Source organism: Anarhichas minor, unplaced genomic scaffold (genome assembly GCF_050575085.1).
Source record: "Anarhichas minor isolate MPS153535 unplaced genomic scaffold, ASM5057508v1 ptg000011l, whole genome shotgun sequence".
Classification (NCBI taxonomy): Eukaryota; Metazoa; Chordata; class Actinopteri; order Perciformes; family Anarhichadidae; genus Anarhichas; species Anarhichas minor.
In genome coordinates, this window is record NW_027466457.1 from 10,232,737 (window position 1) to 10,249,999 (window position 17,263).

At 40.9% G+C, this 17,263-nt stretch overlaps 1 protein-coding gene across 1 annotated transcript; it reads right to left on the bottom strand.

Annotated features, from left to right (window-relative positions):
* Positions 1 to 3,214: 3,214 nt before the first annotated feature.
* Positions 3,215 to 10,686, bottom strand: LOC142947640 (neuroepithelial cell-transforming gene 1 protein-like). The gene is made up of 12 exons (XM_076089349.1): positions 9,748 to 10,686; positions 8,128 to 8,194; positions 7,882 to 7,941; positions 7,131 to 7,238; positions 6,854 to 7,018; positions 6,685 to 6,747; positions 6,500 to 6,596; positions 6,034 to 6,110; positions 5,686 to 5,943; positions 5,354 to 5,524; positions 5,078 to 5,264; positions 3,215 to 4,809 (listed from the first exon to the last, which is right to left on the bottom strand). Exons 1-12 carry the CDS (start codon positions 9,885 to 9,887, stop codon positions 4,478 to 4,480), a joined length of 1,725 nt encoding a protein of 574 aa, XP_075945464.1. The 5' UTR covers positions 9,888 to 10,686; the 3' UTR covers positions 3,215 to 4,477.
* Between the last annotated feature and the right edge of the window lie 6,577 nt (positions 10,687 to 17,263).

The window sequence follows — 17,263 nt, forward strand, 5'->3', positions numbered from 1 at the left end:
CTTACGGTAGAAATATGGCAGACTCTGTGAAGAGGACTAGCTCCATGTAGACATGAAGGGCTCACTTTCAGCTAACGCAAACACGATTCTTAGTTCCAGGTGATTATTCACTAAAATAAACAATTATGACTATTCTATGAATCTGCTAATAGATCCCCCACGAAATGCTACATACTGGCCCTTTTAATTATAAAATATTTGTAGTTTGGGAGCTTTTGAGCTCAAATGTGAGACCTCCCGGATGGACACATGGATCTGAAATATTCAGTGCAATTAAGGGCATCTCTTTGTAAATAAGACCCTACGTGATGGGTTTCAGAAAGATTGAGGAACCCATAACGACCCACGGTGACACAGTTGTCACAGACACTTTAAACATCCTGGAAAAGTCATGTGACCGTGAGTTTATTTGTGTACCAATGGCATCACTTCCAAAATGGCCGCCTGGCTGGTCAGCACATTTGGCAGAACTAGCTCATTTCTGCTCAATTGATTAAATTATTTTTAGTTAAAATATGTTCTTTTGTTGAATTCAAAAGACGTTTAAACAAAAAAAAATAGGCCAAGTTGATTGGTTTTCAAATAAAGAAAACATCTATATGTAAACGCCCAATATGACATATATGTAACATTTCAGATCTTTGGCACTAAGGGGTAGTATTTAGAAACTATTTTCAGAAATGTGTTCTATGTGGTCTGTTTTATATCCCCTATAATTTTCCTTTAAGGACAAATGGGTTTTGGTTGTTATGGGTTAATGTCTGTGAATAGTAATATAAGTGCAGTTAATGGTGTAACAATAGGGAATAGGAAACAATAGGAAACTTTACAAAAAATGAAGAGACTTCCCCAAAACTGGTGAATATGCAGGAGGAAATATGTAAATGTCAGGATAACAATTCTATGATCAGGCCTCAAAGCAGCAAGGCTGAGATCCTCTTTGCAAGGCAGTCGGGCATACACTGGATGCTGAGAGTGGGCAGACAAGCTGGAACCAAATGAAAAATTACCAAAAAAAAAAAAAAAGACTGACATCACCACTTAAAAATGTAAAGAATGCAGTAATTCTCCACCAGAATGCTTTAAAACTGAATTTCCAATCAGCTTAAACAATTTACACAAAATCATCAAAACCATCTTAGGAAATAAGGCTAAACGGAATTAAAGATTCACATAACTCAACAGTTAACTGAACAAATAAAATATGAAAACATCTCGCATATAACTGCTACATAATCGAGTGCATTAAGGCTGATGACGTATTTCCTGTCTTTAGCCCCTCCTTCCTCTACCGTTACCCATAGCAGTACATTGCTAGCTAAACGTTAGCTAGCAGCTAAAGATGGCTTGTAGAGGACAATACAAAAATACAAATAGTAAAATACTGGCATAACGTAAAATGTAAAATCAAATGTGCTTGAATAATACGAGGTTACAGGCGTTAAACCCAGTACTTTAACGTCAAGATAACATCACGACCGCAAGACTGCCGCAAACAGTATTAGCTCGGTGTTACTTCCTGTTACACCGGGCTAACCACAACAACCTGTAACACTAGTTCCTACTCACGATATAACTTCCGGCTTTTCATTTTGGTTTTATGGATGAAGTCCCTTAATATAAGGAATGAGGACATGTTGCTTTCATAGGGCACGACTTGATGCAAATTATCTAGAAAGCAGAGAAGCCAACAAATAGAGATATTTATAAAAGCAGTGTGGTAAAATAGAATAGAAAGGAGCTAAACTAGGTATGAAATATTTCTTGAATTGTCATGCAGGCCACAAGTTAAATGTGTATCTGATAAAGATGCTTCAAACAAACAGTGATGAATTCACATAATTTGGTAAAAAAGAAAGACAGCCACATTCGGTGGAGGCGTTGAAAATCCTAAAAACTTTCAGATTCCTGAGCTTGTTATTTGATCCTACCTCAACCCCCAGCTGTCTAAACTGATCACATCTAGGAAAGCAGGTGTTAGGTTTGTAAGAGACACATCAGGACAGTACGAGATATTATCCTTTGGGAACCACTGAGCTAAAGCTTACAAAAATAATAATCAGGGACAATGGCAAAAGGATGCCAGGTGTTTTTTTACATGAAGTGATACCTTTTAAACCCCCAAAGACTGCATTCGGCAGCAGTACATTGTTCATCCAACAGTGTCTTACTTTAGCAGAAAATACATTTTTGAGGAACACGCTATCTTATCAGCAAGGTTGTTGAGAAGCTGTTATTGTTGATGGCTCACAATGCGCTATAAATACTGCAGGTTTAGCAGCTGACAATGTGGGAGAGGCCCTTTCAATCAAATGGTAAGTGTGGTGTGCAGCTGGGGTTGTGGCAGGACCAGCAGGCACCAGGAAGAAAAAGAAGGGGGAGTAGGAAAATGCAACAGCCAGGTAACTCATGTACAAGGAAACGTTGAAATGCACAGGTTGCTGTGGACATGTTAGTTTAACTTCATGACCCTGATCTTTCTCCAGACACCTGCACCTCCAAATGCAGTCTGGTGAACAAGATGAATATAATTATCCATCTCTTTACCTCTGAGAGCTGTTCACACTCAGAATTTGAGGTTTGTCTTCTAGAACAGAATTAATTCAAGAGTTAGTTCCTCTTTGAGCACTTCCAGTTTCAGCTCCTAACCTGCTTTTAATTATCTTCATGAAACTCTGCAGCCATTTTGTTTGTCAGTATGGATTTTGAACACATAAATGCTGTATTTCTTTTCATCAACAAGTCTTAAGTCATGTGTGATAAAGTAGATCTCCTTTTCTTATGTCACTCTTGACACATCCAATGTTGATAATCACTGCTTTACAGCGAGTAGAAACTAAAAAACAAGACGTTCAGATGTAGTTTACTTAAACCCAGTGGTGGGCCGTCAGGGCCAGCTAAGCCTTCTCTGCTGGCCTAAACAGAATCACAAAGTTATAGCTATTTTATAATTTAATAATAATAAAGATTCAGTCTCTATTTCTCAGCTGGCGAACGCCGAACGCAGAACGCCGGCCGGCCCCAGCTGTTTTTTGTTATTGTTCCGGGTTCAAAAGGTCACACATCCCGTTGTCTGTTACGTGTATCATCACACCAATAGAAACAAATAACCGTAGCTCAGTAGGACAGCACAGAAGGCCCAGGTATAAAATGCACAGCCCGCCACTGCTTAAACCTATTTTTGCAAATATTTAAAGGTTAAATAAGTAAGAGGTTGTTTTTTTAAAATGGGTTTTTAATGTTTCTAGACATATCAAATGGCCTTTACAACGGTATTCTGAAATTAAAAATGAACAGAACTACATAACGGATATGTAGGATTTCAAGACATTAAGAGAAAAGGAGCAGCACACTTAAGTTTTTTTTTCAGCTTCTGTTTACTGGACAAAATGTTGCGACACACTGTTGAACAGCTCTGCCAACAGTAAAGCGACTGAGGAGTCAAAGTACAACTGAGAGGATGTTTGTACCCATAATACCCATACTACCACACTATTTAGTATGTCAGAAAAAGATCTAGCATGACCCAATACATAGGACGTCAAATGCAGTATGCCAAAAATACCAGGATGTCTGACTGAATCTGGTCAAATTTTGCACACAGGCAAGCCAGCTTTTCTGGTTATTCTGACCCACAATCTTCTGCACAGATGATATATGAGCAAGTAAAAGTTCAAGGTGCAATGTTATGATGAAACGGTATGTCCCAACTGAGTGCATACTCTTGCAACAGTGCGTCTTTGTAAGGGCAGCTGCAGTACGAACTGAAAGTAAAAATGTATTTGATTTTGAACACGGAATATCTCAGTCTATTGGGAGTCTTTTAAAAGTACAAACTAAATGTTTTATCTTTTTCCATTTAACAACTTTTCTCTGAAATACATCTAGATTTTCCAAGAAACCTTTTCTTCATCATATTCGTGATCGGTGTTCTTTTTAATTCTGCTCATTATCTTGTATCTCATCTCAAAAACCTACACTTCTGTCACCCAAAGTCTTCCTGCACTAACAGCTCAGGCCACCACAGTGTCTTAGTTCCTTGATCCCTTAGCTTGACACCGATAGCACTTACAACTACATACATCTTTAATATAGATTAATTGACATTTTGATTGCAGCAAAAAAAAAGATAAGTGTTGACACCGGAAGGAATGTTGAAACTACATTTGAAGAGCTACAAGTGGTATAAAGCTGTTTAAATGTAAGTACACATAAAACCCTAATTCCACACACAATTAGCAGGTATAAACATACATTTCAGTAACACTGACACTTGTTTTTTTTGTTGTAAACTAATTACACTTTGTAAAGACTAAAATTTGACAATACATTTGGACGGAAATGATTGGAAAGACTTTCAGTGCAGCTACAGTGATGAAGTAAAAGCAGAAAAACAGTGGTTGCATGAAAATTCACTGACAGACACTTGTTGCCTAAATGTGTCTGTCTAAGAGGAAACTGCTGCCAGGTTAAATGTCTACACTCCAGTTTCCTTCCTCTTTAGTGAGCCTTGTAACTTCTGGTCCAGTCTGGTTTTGGAGAGCGTCTGAGGCCTGAGTTTAGGGCCACAGACAGGCGGGCAGTTCTCGTCCGTCTCCTCGTCAGAGGTGGTGACTGAGATGGTGGAGGAGCGAAGCTTGGCTCTGACAGCTTCTCCCTGCTGAACTCTGGGTGGAGCCCCCTGTTGTTGGGCCATGGCGGTGCGTAGACAGTTGAGCCACTGCTGCTTGTGGTAGACATCGTTGACATGCAGGGTGTGGGACTGGCCGTGGGAGGGATCCAGAGAGCTCACACGGAAAGCGTTCTTAGCTGGAGGGACGCAGAAAGAAAAGAGATAGTCCACTGAGCAACAAAGCCAAAGTCTCCAATTTGCTCTGTCTGACCAACTGTCCAAAACTTTTCAAATTATCAATGATATCAAAGAGAAAAGCACCAAATCTTCACATCCGAGAGCCTGAAATCACAAAAGTTGAGAATCTTTGCTGGATAAATGAAACGATCAAACACTTTAATAGATGACACAACATGCCTCGGCCACAAACCGCCAGCAGGTGGAGCTCAACTCAACTCAACCCACCTTTCTCTCCATTGGTGAAAGCCCCTCTGAAGGAGCCCCCCATGCGGATCTCTCCATCCTGCAGGTCCTCTAGACCCAAATCCAGAACTGGGATTGGTTGTCGATACACCTGGAAGCAGCTCCTCTCGTTCCGGGTCACCGGTCGGGTCAGAACCAACAGCTCACAGAAGAGGAACACATGCAGCCTCTGCGAAGAAACACATTAATATAAAATGATACAACACAGATAAAATGTATGTGGATGGTCATAATAAGGAGAGTAATCCTAATTCTCACCGAGCCACTTTTGTTCCGCAGCTCGCCGTGACAAAGTAGGGTCTTACAGTTGTCTATGAGAGGGTCCCGCTGCTTATCATCCAGATACTCCAGTTTGTCTATATAATACTGACACTCAGACTCCCCTTTTCTCACATTGATATCAGACAGAATCTCCTGGATTATAGTGATCTGCACAAATAAAGCAAGGCCGATCAGTTGGTTATTTGGTAAAACACACAAGACTACATAATCAGTGAAATAATAGCGGAATATGTTATTTATCAGATATAGCAGCTAAATATAAGGAACACTGTCTGTGACGGCAAAGGCATGTCATTTGAATAACGTACAGCTCTCTCCAGACTGGGTACGTCTGGGTGATCAGGAGCAGTGTGTCTGAGGATCTCTCGCAGCAGCAGTGGGTATTTCACCAGACGCGATCGAGGGATGTCTAGGAAGCTCCAAAGATCCAGCTTCCTGCTGAAGGGCGACTCCAGGCAGCGCTGCAGGAAGTCCTGGACCCGCCTGTCCTGCTTTTTCTGGTCCAGCAGGGCTTTGGCCGCGAGCTGGTTGCTACAATAGCCTTTGTAAGCGTTCAGACCAGGCAGCTGAAAAGATACAACAAAAGTTACAATCTTTTTGCGTGCTGAAATGTATCATATCTGAAGCTAATGTGTCAGGTGACCATCAACACACACCCAGTCAATAACGATCCGTCCAATCTGAGCTACTGTTCCATCGGGGCCAGTTCCCACCGTCAGTTTCATCAGTAAGTCTGCAGATTATTAAAAAGAGCACACACATAGTCAGAAACGCTTCAAGCGTCATTTAAAGCTTGGGTAGGCAGTTTATTTTTGGCATCATTGGGCAAAATTGCCTTGCGCAGGAGGCAAAACTATTAGAGGGATGGAGAGAAAATGTTTGCATTTGTAGAACAGCCAATAGGAACGTCTTCTCTCTGAAATGACCTGTGATAGGCCAAAGTCTCTGGTCACACGATAGATTTTCTAACCCAAGAAAGCAGAGCCAAGCGGAGGTGCAGAAGTCTAGATTTCTGCCAGACCACAATTATATGCCGAAAGGTTATTATGGACATTTTGTCCAATGAAACCAAAAGTAAACTGTCAAGCAGTTTAAGTCCAAGAATATTTGTTGGTAATTTACCCTCATGTAAGGGGATGTATGCATCCAGGTCCCCGAATATGTGAGCCAGTTCCTCCTCTGTCATGATGGAGAGTTTTAGCATCGGATCATGGTATGCCTGATTGTGAAGAAAAGCAGCATTGTGAGCACAAAAAAGGGAGCGTGTTTTTATGTATTTGTATAACATTAAATAAGGCTTTTCTAACCTTTCGTGCAAGTTGGAGATCCTCTATGAGATCCTGCTCTCCCCTGTAAAGCTCATGAATTGCCTGAAGAAGAAACAGAAACCGCAGCAGGAGAAGTTATTTTTTTTCTGCCCTCCATGCTTTTAAGGTGACTGTGCTGTAAACTTTAAAAAAGACTGAACTGCAGAACCTCTTGTCTCTTGATCTCTTTGGTGGAGAACGTGCTCTTCTGATGGACATCCAGTGTCTCCGACCACAGCGTGCTGTTTCTGCGTTTGGTGGGAGTGGGACCTGCTGCCTTGCTGCTAGCTTTGAGGGACATCCCCGGTGACTTGTCCCCACGTAATGACATTGACTAGAAAAAAAAAAAAAAAAAAAAGATTTTACAGTCAAATGCAAATTTTACTAATTTCAATGTTCTACCATGTAAATTTGTAGAGGGAGTGCCACTAGAGTTTGGCATGTACCTGGATGGTCTGACCAAAGCGCCGCACTGCTCCATTCTTTGCAGGAGATAGCAAGTTGACGAGGGATGAAACTTTAGCCAGCGGTCGGACACGCTTGTTACTGGGTTCCTGGGAATCAAGGAAATTAATTGTATTCAGTTTTTGATATTCAGTTGATGTGTAGATTGTAGTATTGAATACTAAGGCATTGTTAAATACAAGGCTGTCAATCACACATTGGGAATAAAACCTTTTATTACTAATTTTGTTCAAAGCCAGATTAAAAAAAGGCTGTTCTGCAGTTGCAGAAATTAGATGACAGATATTCCCTTTATTACTTACAAATATGTATTTGCTATATTATAAAGCACTGCTTTTGTTTCACATAGAAACAACTCTAAATCAGGAAATACTCCAGTTTTATTTCACTCTCAAACACCACAGCTGACTTTTATGCAAGCTTAATGTCACGGTATTAAAATGGGCATGAAAGTTGTTGATGTTGTTTAGAAAAAGGTATTAAACCACTTTGGCAGAGCCAAGAGACTGTGATAATACTGAGGGACAAGGATAGGATTTGCTGTCACCATTATCCTCTCCTCAGACAGACGCTTGTGCCAGTGAAAGGCGTATTGGGATTATCCTGAGCTCATAACACACAAGCACACTCATGGCTGTCTGTGGCGAGTACCTGAGTCATGCAGAGGGATTAAAGTTTGTTGTGAGGACACGTTCGAGGGTGCAACACTAGACTTGCTGCCTTGACTCTCACCTTGAGGTCGAAGCTGGACAGACTGACTGTGTCATCCTCCTTCTCTTTGCGCTTTCTCTTCTGTAGCAACACAAGAATACAAACTGGTTACTTTTACAAGTCTGTAACAACATTTAAATGTTAGGATCGCAGCCCAGAAATATTATCCTGAATAAACAGTCAGGTATGGCTTCAACAGATCATATGTGCGTGGATGTGAACACTGCAGTCTAACATGATGGTGTTGTGCTTTCAACATCAACTCACGAGACTGAAATCCCACGGAGTCCCAGGAGTGAGAAAGGTGAAGGAGCTGCCTCTCTGCAGAGGAGGTCTGCAGGAAATGCGACAAATAAGCGTCGGTCAAACACAATGACAACAAGGTTATATCGACTTCATTGCAGAGAGACTGACTACTACTCTGCTGAGGATGTTATTTTTTGTCTTCTATTGATAAAAAGACATACGGAATCTGATCATACGTGCAGACATAGCTGCGTAAATACACCACAAACAGCAAATCAAGGCATACAAACACGACTAAAGAGCATTTCAGCTTTGTTAACATGATGAATGCCTTTTTCCTTTTGTGTGCCATTTTTGCTTCAGTCACTTTTATGTTTCAATTATGTCAAACGCTGTGGATGACGACTGAGGGACGTTGATAGAACCATATAAGGAGCTGGACGGCTCTCTGCTGCTGCAGGAAAAAAGTCAGTTATGGACACAAAACAATGCAGCTACAGAGAGTTACAATATCTTCTTCTGATGACACCCTGAGGGTGCTGTCAAGGCCAAAGTCAGCTGAACACACTGCAATAAAACGTACTGTTGTCATGTTGGAAATAACGGAAATATGAGTGGAGAGTGAAAGATCAGAGGAAAGTGATGAAAAATAATTGGTGAAGTTGCATTCATCTGCAAGCCGTCTGCAAAAATCATGATAAATGTGTAGGCAGAGTATTAATTACATGCTAATAATCATGCAAGTTAAAAAATGATTTGTATTTGAGTATTTCCTCAACCCTATCTGCAGTATCGAAGAACAAACAAAGGTGCAGTACAGGTTTAACTATGCACACACGTCTGGCAACTGTTTCTACCGTGACATACATATAATACAGGCAGAGAAATCATGGAAATACCAACTCCACCGTTTCCCAGTATCAGCAGTGTAAACAAAACCAAACTGAGGAAATTATATCTGATATTGATGCATCTAACTTACTCTGCCGTTGATTACAGTGCTGAAAAAATTAGTCAACAGAAAAGTGACTTGTAATCAAGCAATGTATCATGCAAGAATGACACATTTACAATTCAGCATTTGCTGGTTGCAGCTTTTAAATTGTGTCTTTTTTCACATCATAGTCAATTGAATATCATTGAGTTTTAGATTTGTTTGGTCAAAAGATACAAGCATTACAAAGACACCTTTTTGGGGATTTCAGAAGTCATGATGGACATTTTTTCTACTTTATTAATCCACAGATGAATCAATAATACAAATAATAATCAGTTGCAGCCATAATTGATCATATTGCCATTCTTAGTTATAACTGTAGTTTGTATTCATAAGTTAACCAGCAGATTGCATGATGTGGATTTTGTGGACCGCTAAAAACAGTCGTTCATTGTGTTATAACTCACATTTAGTTTATCTTGCATATTTAGTGCCACCACACGCAGCTTAAGTATCCGAGGTGCACTTGAAGGCACCATGGCCGGTTACAATAACAGCCCTTCCCTTCGCATGTCGGCTAACCAACGTTAGCTCACAATGTGCTGAAGTCCTATTACGTAACAATCAGAGCTCCAGAATAAATACATACATAAATAATGAATTACATATAACGATATCACATGTATCTGGCCTGATCTACGTACTTCTTGTTTCTGCGGAGTGTTTGAGGAGACGGCTCCGCCGCGCTTATCACACTGGTGGTGGACGTCCTCGATGATATCCTGCGGAGTTTCTGCTTCTTCTTTCCCCCCCTTCTTCCTCCAACGTTTTCATTTTCTTCCATTTTACAGGAGGCTTCGTTTTTAGATCGGTTGTATCGAGACGTATTAACGGCGTTGCGAACAAAAGACACAGTCCAGACCCATGAAAACTGGCCCGATGTGTACAAAGAAGGCAGAAGATCGATGACAACAGAGCGCACACACCACGGCGGAAGTTTGAATATGGCGGATTCTCGGATTCTTGGATATGGACCAATCAGGGGAGGGCTCAGAGCTCCGTTGCTGTGATACCATGAGGTGGGAGTGGCCAGTAAGACTAAAAGGACCTTTGAATGTAGCACACATACATACGTAATTTGTTACAAGCGGGAGATAATGGAAAGCAAGCCAATCGTAAAACATATACTAGGTTATATATAATTATGATAACATAATAATAGTAAACGACGGTGGATGGTATTAACCTACACATTTAATTCAGTGTGTAGAAATGATAAAGTTGGCCCAGTTTAAATTGATAAACAGATTTCTTTGTGTATAAGACTGATAAAAAATAATGTCATCGTATTTTCCTGCCCCAAATACTTTTGATAATAAGTAGACATTTCGGCATTTTTAGCACAGACAGACCAAGAGCTTTTATAATGCAGTAATAGTTTTAACTGTATATGGCTGCTAGCTTTTGTTTGTCCAAATGTTATTAATGTATACATTTATCCTCATACTTGCCTGTTGGCTAAATAGCAGCTATATTTCTATGTATGCTTACCATTGTTTTCATTTGATGTTTCACTGTTGTGCATCATGTTTGTTGTCTCCTTTGTATATTTAAAGCTACTCGTGCAGAGACAGGGAGGTAAATATTATGAAGATTCATGTTATCCTATAAATATTATATCAGGATGCCTGCGTGTACGTTTTTCTCATGCATATTGCATTTGATATATTTCATTTATCCATTTCAGTATAAAGGCCATGCAGGTAAAATGGATTAAAACTATGATGACACTCTAATTCCCTACAAATTCCTTGGCTTTTTATTAAACATATCATCTCAAGGTAAATCTGCTGACATGCAATACATAATTTTGTTACCTCCATACGAGGATCAGGATTCGATCTTATGGTTACTCAGAGAGCCTGTTTGACCGTATCCTACGACCCGACCACCCGTCAAACAGGTCACGGTGAGCCCCTCAGACTCCACAGTTCTGTCCTTCATGAGCACATCATCACCTTAAGGTGTCCATCCATTCCACTTTGATCAACATACCTGTCAGTCACATGAAATATGGTGCTAGATATCACTGCTAGGGTGTCTTCATGAAGTCAGGGTGACACAATAAGACTGAAGCATAGAAATAGAATATTTTATTTCTATGTATTGTACAGAAACCATAACATTTGTAGTGTGCATTTATAGTTGAATGAGATAAACACAATCTAACATATGGATCTATGAAACAATCTCACCTCAAGGTCCATGCAGTATGTTGTGGAGTCAGATCCACTTTCAAGTGTATTAAAAACTGAAAACTGTATAAAGTAGCTGTCAATTACCTGTACACTAATTTATAATAGAATAGAATAATACAAATAATAATAGTATGGGATGGAAAGCAGGGCAGTAGGTGGTAGGAGACCAGACTATAATTTCTCTGGTTCATTTCTGAGTCACTTCCAGCCGTCTGTGTTCATTTGCATGTCATGGAGGAGCATTCTCACTCTGCCTTCTTTCAGCTAATCCTCAGCCGTCCATGTGAAAACACCCTCTATGTTTCCATCTGATGGAAGAATCGTGGTAATGTGCTTTTATAGAAACGCCCCGAACAAATCAAAATTAAAAAAAAGAGAAAATACAGGCAGAGGGCAGGCATCGCCACACTGTTGGTGATCATTGAGAGTCTATACATAGTTTATTTCAGGAAAATCATACCCATTTGTACGCTAATTGTGTCAGAATTTATCAATGAAAGTGGTTTCATGATAAAAGTAAGTTTGAGTCAGACACAGGGGGGAAAAAGAGTTAACAAGAAGCAGGAGAGCACCTGTGACCAGTTAGTGAATGAACAGTAATTTATACAAATCTGACCTACTTTGTGGAATTATAAAAACATCTCATATTTCAGTGTATGAATGTACAGCGTCTGTACATGCTGATGATCCACCTCCCAGAACACTGATTTCATATGGTGCTAGAGACTGGGTACAAACATCTACGTCACCAAATGAAATCAGTTTCTGAGTGCAGTCCTCTGGTTTTATACACAGTGCATTGTGCTTGAGACACGCAATACAAGACATGTTGGATACAGAAGAAGAGATCTTTGATATTGTGTCACATGGACTGGTCAGCCTCCTGCTGCAAAGTGGATGCAGATGTAGGTCAAAAGTGTTGTTTGAGGAAGGAGGCTGCCCTGTGTTTGCTCCTCTTGCTGCACGATGACCCATTCTACAAACCAACAGCAGAGGGTGTGGTTACATGGAAAGCCAGAGCCAAACCAGTGACCCAGTGGAAGATTATTTAAAGTGAACCTCAAAGGGATATTTTTGTAGAGACCAGCTTGGAGGGAACCCCCCTCATGTATCCTGGCACTCCACCTAAAGAGACCAAACTCACACAAACATACATCATAGTAAAAACAATCATGTAAAGTTTATATTGTACATCAGGATACTTCTGGGGAAAAAGTCATTTTTGCTTGAGATGACATTTTAGCATTGGTAAGAGTGTTTCTGAAGAAATAATTTGTCGTTTTGGGAAATGTACTGATTAACTTTCTTGCTTAAGATAATATGAGAAGATTGATACCACTTTCATGTTTTAAGCTTCACATGAAGCTACAGCAAGCAGCTAGTTAGCCTAAAAAATGGCATACGTTCCTTTAAAAATAAACTTCCGTCTTCACAGGAATCTACTCAGTTAGGTTAACTAATGAGTTTTGGACGGAGCCAAGCTAGCTGTGTCTTCCTGTATCCAGTCTTAATGCTAAGCTAAGCTAACCAACTATTGGCTGTAGCTTCCTGTTGAACAGACACAACTAAGAGTGATATTGATCTTCTCCTCTGATTCTCGGAAAAAAAGTGAACAAGCTTGAATCCCAAAATGTGAAGCTATTGCTCTATGAGCAGAAGGTGCTGGAAAAACCATCAAACTGAATTGATGGAGAAGGAGGATGGACGCCTCAATGCTCCTCTCATGTCATGACCGGGAAATACATCAGTCATCATCTTACAAGGACAAATCCTCCATTCAGGTAAGCCATATAGGGTTAAACAGGTGTCAAATAAGGGGTTATGACATTGCTGGTGTATATAAATTACCGCCTTAATATGAAAAAGAAGAAGAAGAGGCAGCAGGACGAAAGAGAAGTGAACACAAATGCATTATTGTCTGAGCTATAGAAATTCTGTTGACATTAAATGTGCAACATAAAGGTACCAGGTCTAATAATAATGCTATGACTCATGTTTGTTTCCAGATGGCTTCATTTGAACAGGAGCTGAAGGGGGTGAAGGTTTATCTTATGACACATTGTTCATCGCACCTCCTCTTCCCCTTCCCTCCCACCACGTTCATGGGCCAAATACCATCTAAATAAACATAAAAATGACATGCAGTGACAAAAAAATAACGGTAAATCTTGTGCCCATTCAAGGAGAATGTTCGTCGCGGTGCAATCTTTGCCACGTCACATCAAAACAGCCCTGGATGAGTTAAGTGAGAGGAATATAAACTCTAACCTCCTCTGGGTTTGATGGTAAATGCTCTGCATCACCAAACTGGGACCACGAGTGAGCCACAGCTAAATGAGAGAGGCCTCAAGAGGCATCTGAAGAAACTGTGGTCATCAATTTATCTCTCATCACCCCAAATATTTTTGTCTGGAGTCATCAAGCGTCCAAGAATTCAGAGCAGGAGTGAGTCAGTTGAAGAGTCACGGAGGGAGATATGATGTTTGCAATGTAACGATCCCCTGAGCTCCTCATGCTCCTCAGCATGCTTCAGTGAGTTCAAGGCTAGGGCGAGCAGAGCAATTATGCTTTGTGGCGGAAGGAAAAACCACTATGAATATGTACAATCATGTGCTCGTGAGGCAGCGAGATGTGGAAGGAAGGAGTGAATCTAGTGGAAAGGTCTCCTATTCATCATGACATAAACATGGAGGCTTGTTGACCCAAGCAAATGATAATTGACATTCAGGTTCCTGAAGTATTTATTGAAGAATTTGAGCAGTTTTAAGTTCAGCAGGTGTGGGAAACCTGAGTCAGCCAGACCTTTGGGTGACTTAAAACAATTATTTGAAGCATTTACCCTCCAAGACAGCACTTAATGTTTTGCAGCAAAGCAGAAACAATTACTGCTGGACCATGGTGAGAGGATTTACTTCCAAAGAAATGTATTTTCTTGCTATTGTGACATGCAGACACATATTAACGTCATCATAGAAGTCCTGCTTCCTTCAAGTAGTTCAACATTTTGGGAAATACACCTATTTGCTTTCTTGCCGAGAGTTATGTAAAAAGATTGATACCGCTCTCACATAAATATGAAGATATGGCGAGCGGCTGGTTAGCTTAGCTTAGCATAATGACTGGAAACAGCAGGTAGCCCGGCTCTCTCTCTGAAGCTCGATCTCGATCTTATCTTGTTTGTTTAATCCGTCCAAAAGCAAAGTGTGTTGTGGTTTTAGTGAGCTTCAAAGGACAGAGCCAGGCTAGCTGTTTCCCCCTGTTTCCAGGCTTTATGCTAAGCTAAGCTAACCGGCTGCTGGTTGTAGCTTCATGAAATGGACAGTGGTATCAGTGGTATCTCAACAAGGAAACAAATATTTCGTTAAGGGCAGTGTGAATCTCCAGGAAGCTGTTAGGATCAGAAACCCAACCAAAACTGTCTTACAGGACAATAAACTAAAGCCAATCACCTCCTTGTCCACATAGTCTATGATGTCAACACTCAAACTGAGATGTGCGTCATTTAAGGCAATCAACCTTGTGACACATGAGTCAAAGAAAATACTTCCTGGGCTTTTGAAGAGGCAGCGTCGGACACATCTCTTGTTCATGATATCATACACCTGTCTCAGCACGGTGATTTTGATGTATGAAGACAAGTGCATAAGAGAAGCAGAAACTGAATTACTTATGTCAAAATATGGAAATAAATGTCATTCTATTTCATGTTGGAGGATGAGTAACCAGGGGATTTTACAGACCTGCCAGTCTGCCGTTAATTAGTCTGGCCTTGGTTGAGATCAGTGCAGACCAACAAAGACGTTATCACTCGCAGGATTTAAATGACAGAATGAGGTTTGCAGGGAATGTACTTTACAGCTATATATATATATATATATATATATACCCGCACCAATGTAGGACAGGATCCAGTTGTGGTTATCTGGCACACACATGTGCAACACTTATATATGACAGTAAAAATAAAGACAGAAAGTACTGTACGGACACACATATACACACAAGATGATTCAGTATAAAGGAAGGACGTTGAGCCTCGAAAAATCCATCTCACAGACTCACCAAGTGGTATCACATTTTTCTGTGAGTGCAGAGTGACAGAGGGAACGTGTTTCTCTGAGAAGAGACAGCAGGAATACATCTGAGACTGTGTGCCATTGCATTTGAGATCATGAGATCGGAGAACAAACCTCCATGTTGGATCTCCTCCTGAAACGATCGCAGATTAATTTCCTCCCCCAATCAGCACAAATGTGTTCATCGTCTACATGGACGAGTTGTTTCCTTTTCCAGTAAACGCTACAAAAGAAAAATGCATTTGAAGCCTAACACGTTTTTCAAGACGTGGCTACAGACTGTGGTTCAAAAATAGAAAGTGAAACTGCTTCATCACTTTCTGTAACACCCAATAAAATGGTAAATTATTAAGCTGTGAAGCAGCAAGAGTGTGTAAGTAAAAACAGCATGTTTGTCTTTATAACACAGGATCACTTAAATACATAAAGAAGAACACTAACCTGTTGCAAATCATCCGCCACCTACCGCACACAGCTTTGTTTCCTCCCTGGAGACATTTTCACACTCCGACTGCTCCGACTGCTCCGACTGAAGTGTATTATACTGAACTGTAGGTGCTGTAGTCCTCATGGTTGTATGAATGTGTGTGTTTCTATGTATTTGTGTGTGTGAACACACGAAGCAGCAGAAGAGTTATGAGATGGAGATGCCAGAGAGAGCACAGCCCCTTTCTCTCTCTCTGATTGATCTCTCTCTCTTCTCTCTCTCTCTCTCTCTCTCTCTCTCTCTCTCTCCCTCTCTTTACAGTCAGCGTGAGCTGTTCTCTGCCAGAGTCATTATTGTAACTGTGAGTCAACACCGGCTCCCACGTACGTACGCACGCACGCACGCACGCACACACTCACACACACACACACACACACACACACACACACACACACACACACACACACACACACACACACACACACACACAGAACACCACTCATACATGCAGATCGTCTGCCCTGTATTAATATCTATATTTATAGAAAGTTATGAGGATGTAAACAGCGAAGATAGTAACGTTTTGTAAGCCTTTGAAACACAATCATAATCAACAGAAAATAAAACCTCTCTCTCTCTCTCTCTCTCCCAAAAACACATGCAAACATTACACACCCAGCATGACAAAGCATCCTTTCTCCCGCCAACGCAAGCAAGCAATTTACTCCATAAACACACTTCATCCATTATAATCCTCCTGATTTATTTCCTCCATGCTCGTAAATGACCAACTCTAAAATGCTGTGAAATTCCCCACGTTTCCCCTCATGTATGACTGGATTAGACTCCTGACCTTTAATTGAGAAAACATTGTTGTTTTTTTTAACTGAGCTGCAACTTGTAGCCAACTATTGGCAGAACAACACAGCTCACCCAAACTCTGTAACTTCCTCCATGAATAAAAGCAAACAAGCTGGGAAACTCCCTGGCCGAGGGGGAAAGGGAAAGATGAAATCGTATCCGTATGGTGATGGCAGGTGAGAGGGCGCGACTCACTGAGCAGGAATGTCACTCTGCATTCCTCTGGTGTGACGGGAAATGGAATAATTGTGCCTCTGTCAAACACCAAAGGCATAACGCACTCATACACATGCATACATAAGCCCAGCCCCCTCCCCAATCACCCATCCAGCACGTGTTTCCTTTCCCAGTATCCGTTCCTATAGGGTGAGTCAGCTGACCACACGATGAGTCGCTCCTTTCATCTGTCCGTCATGAAGATGCCAAAGGAAGTGACTGTGAGGGCTGAGCCACATCAACTTCTCAACCCACCCCAAAACCCCTCTTCATCATCACAACAGCAACAACATCTACACTTTTATCCTGCTGTCAGTCATCCAGCATCCTCCCACAGCCCCGTGGGCACCTGCTTCTACTCTCCCCTCCTCCGACCTCCCAC

What these genes read in the sequence shown, in the direction of transcription:
- LOC142947640 (XM_076089349.1), bottom strand. Translation starts at nt 9,887, where the DNA reads ATGGAAGAAAATGAAAACGTTGGAGGAAGAAGGGGGGGAAAGAAGAAG. An exon ending in CTCCGTGGGATTTCAGTCTC is followed by an intron (nt 7,942 to 8,127) that starts GTGAGTTGATGT and finishes GTGTTGCTACAG; the next exon opens with AAGAGAAAGCGCAAAGAGAA. An exon ending in TGCGGAACAAAAGTGGCTCG is followed by an intron (nt 5,265 to 5,353) that starts GTGAGAATTAGG and finishes GTTTCTTCGCAG; the next exon opens with AGGCTGCATGTGTTCCTCTT.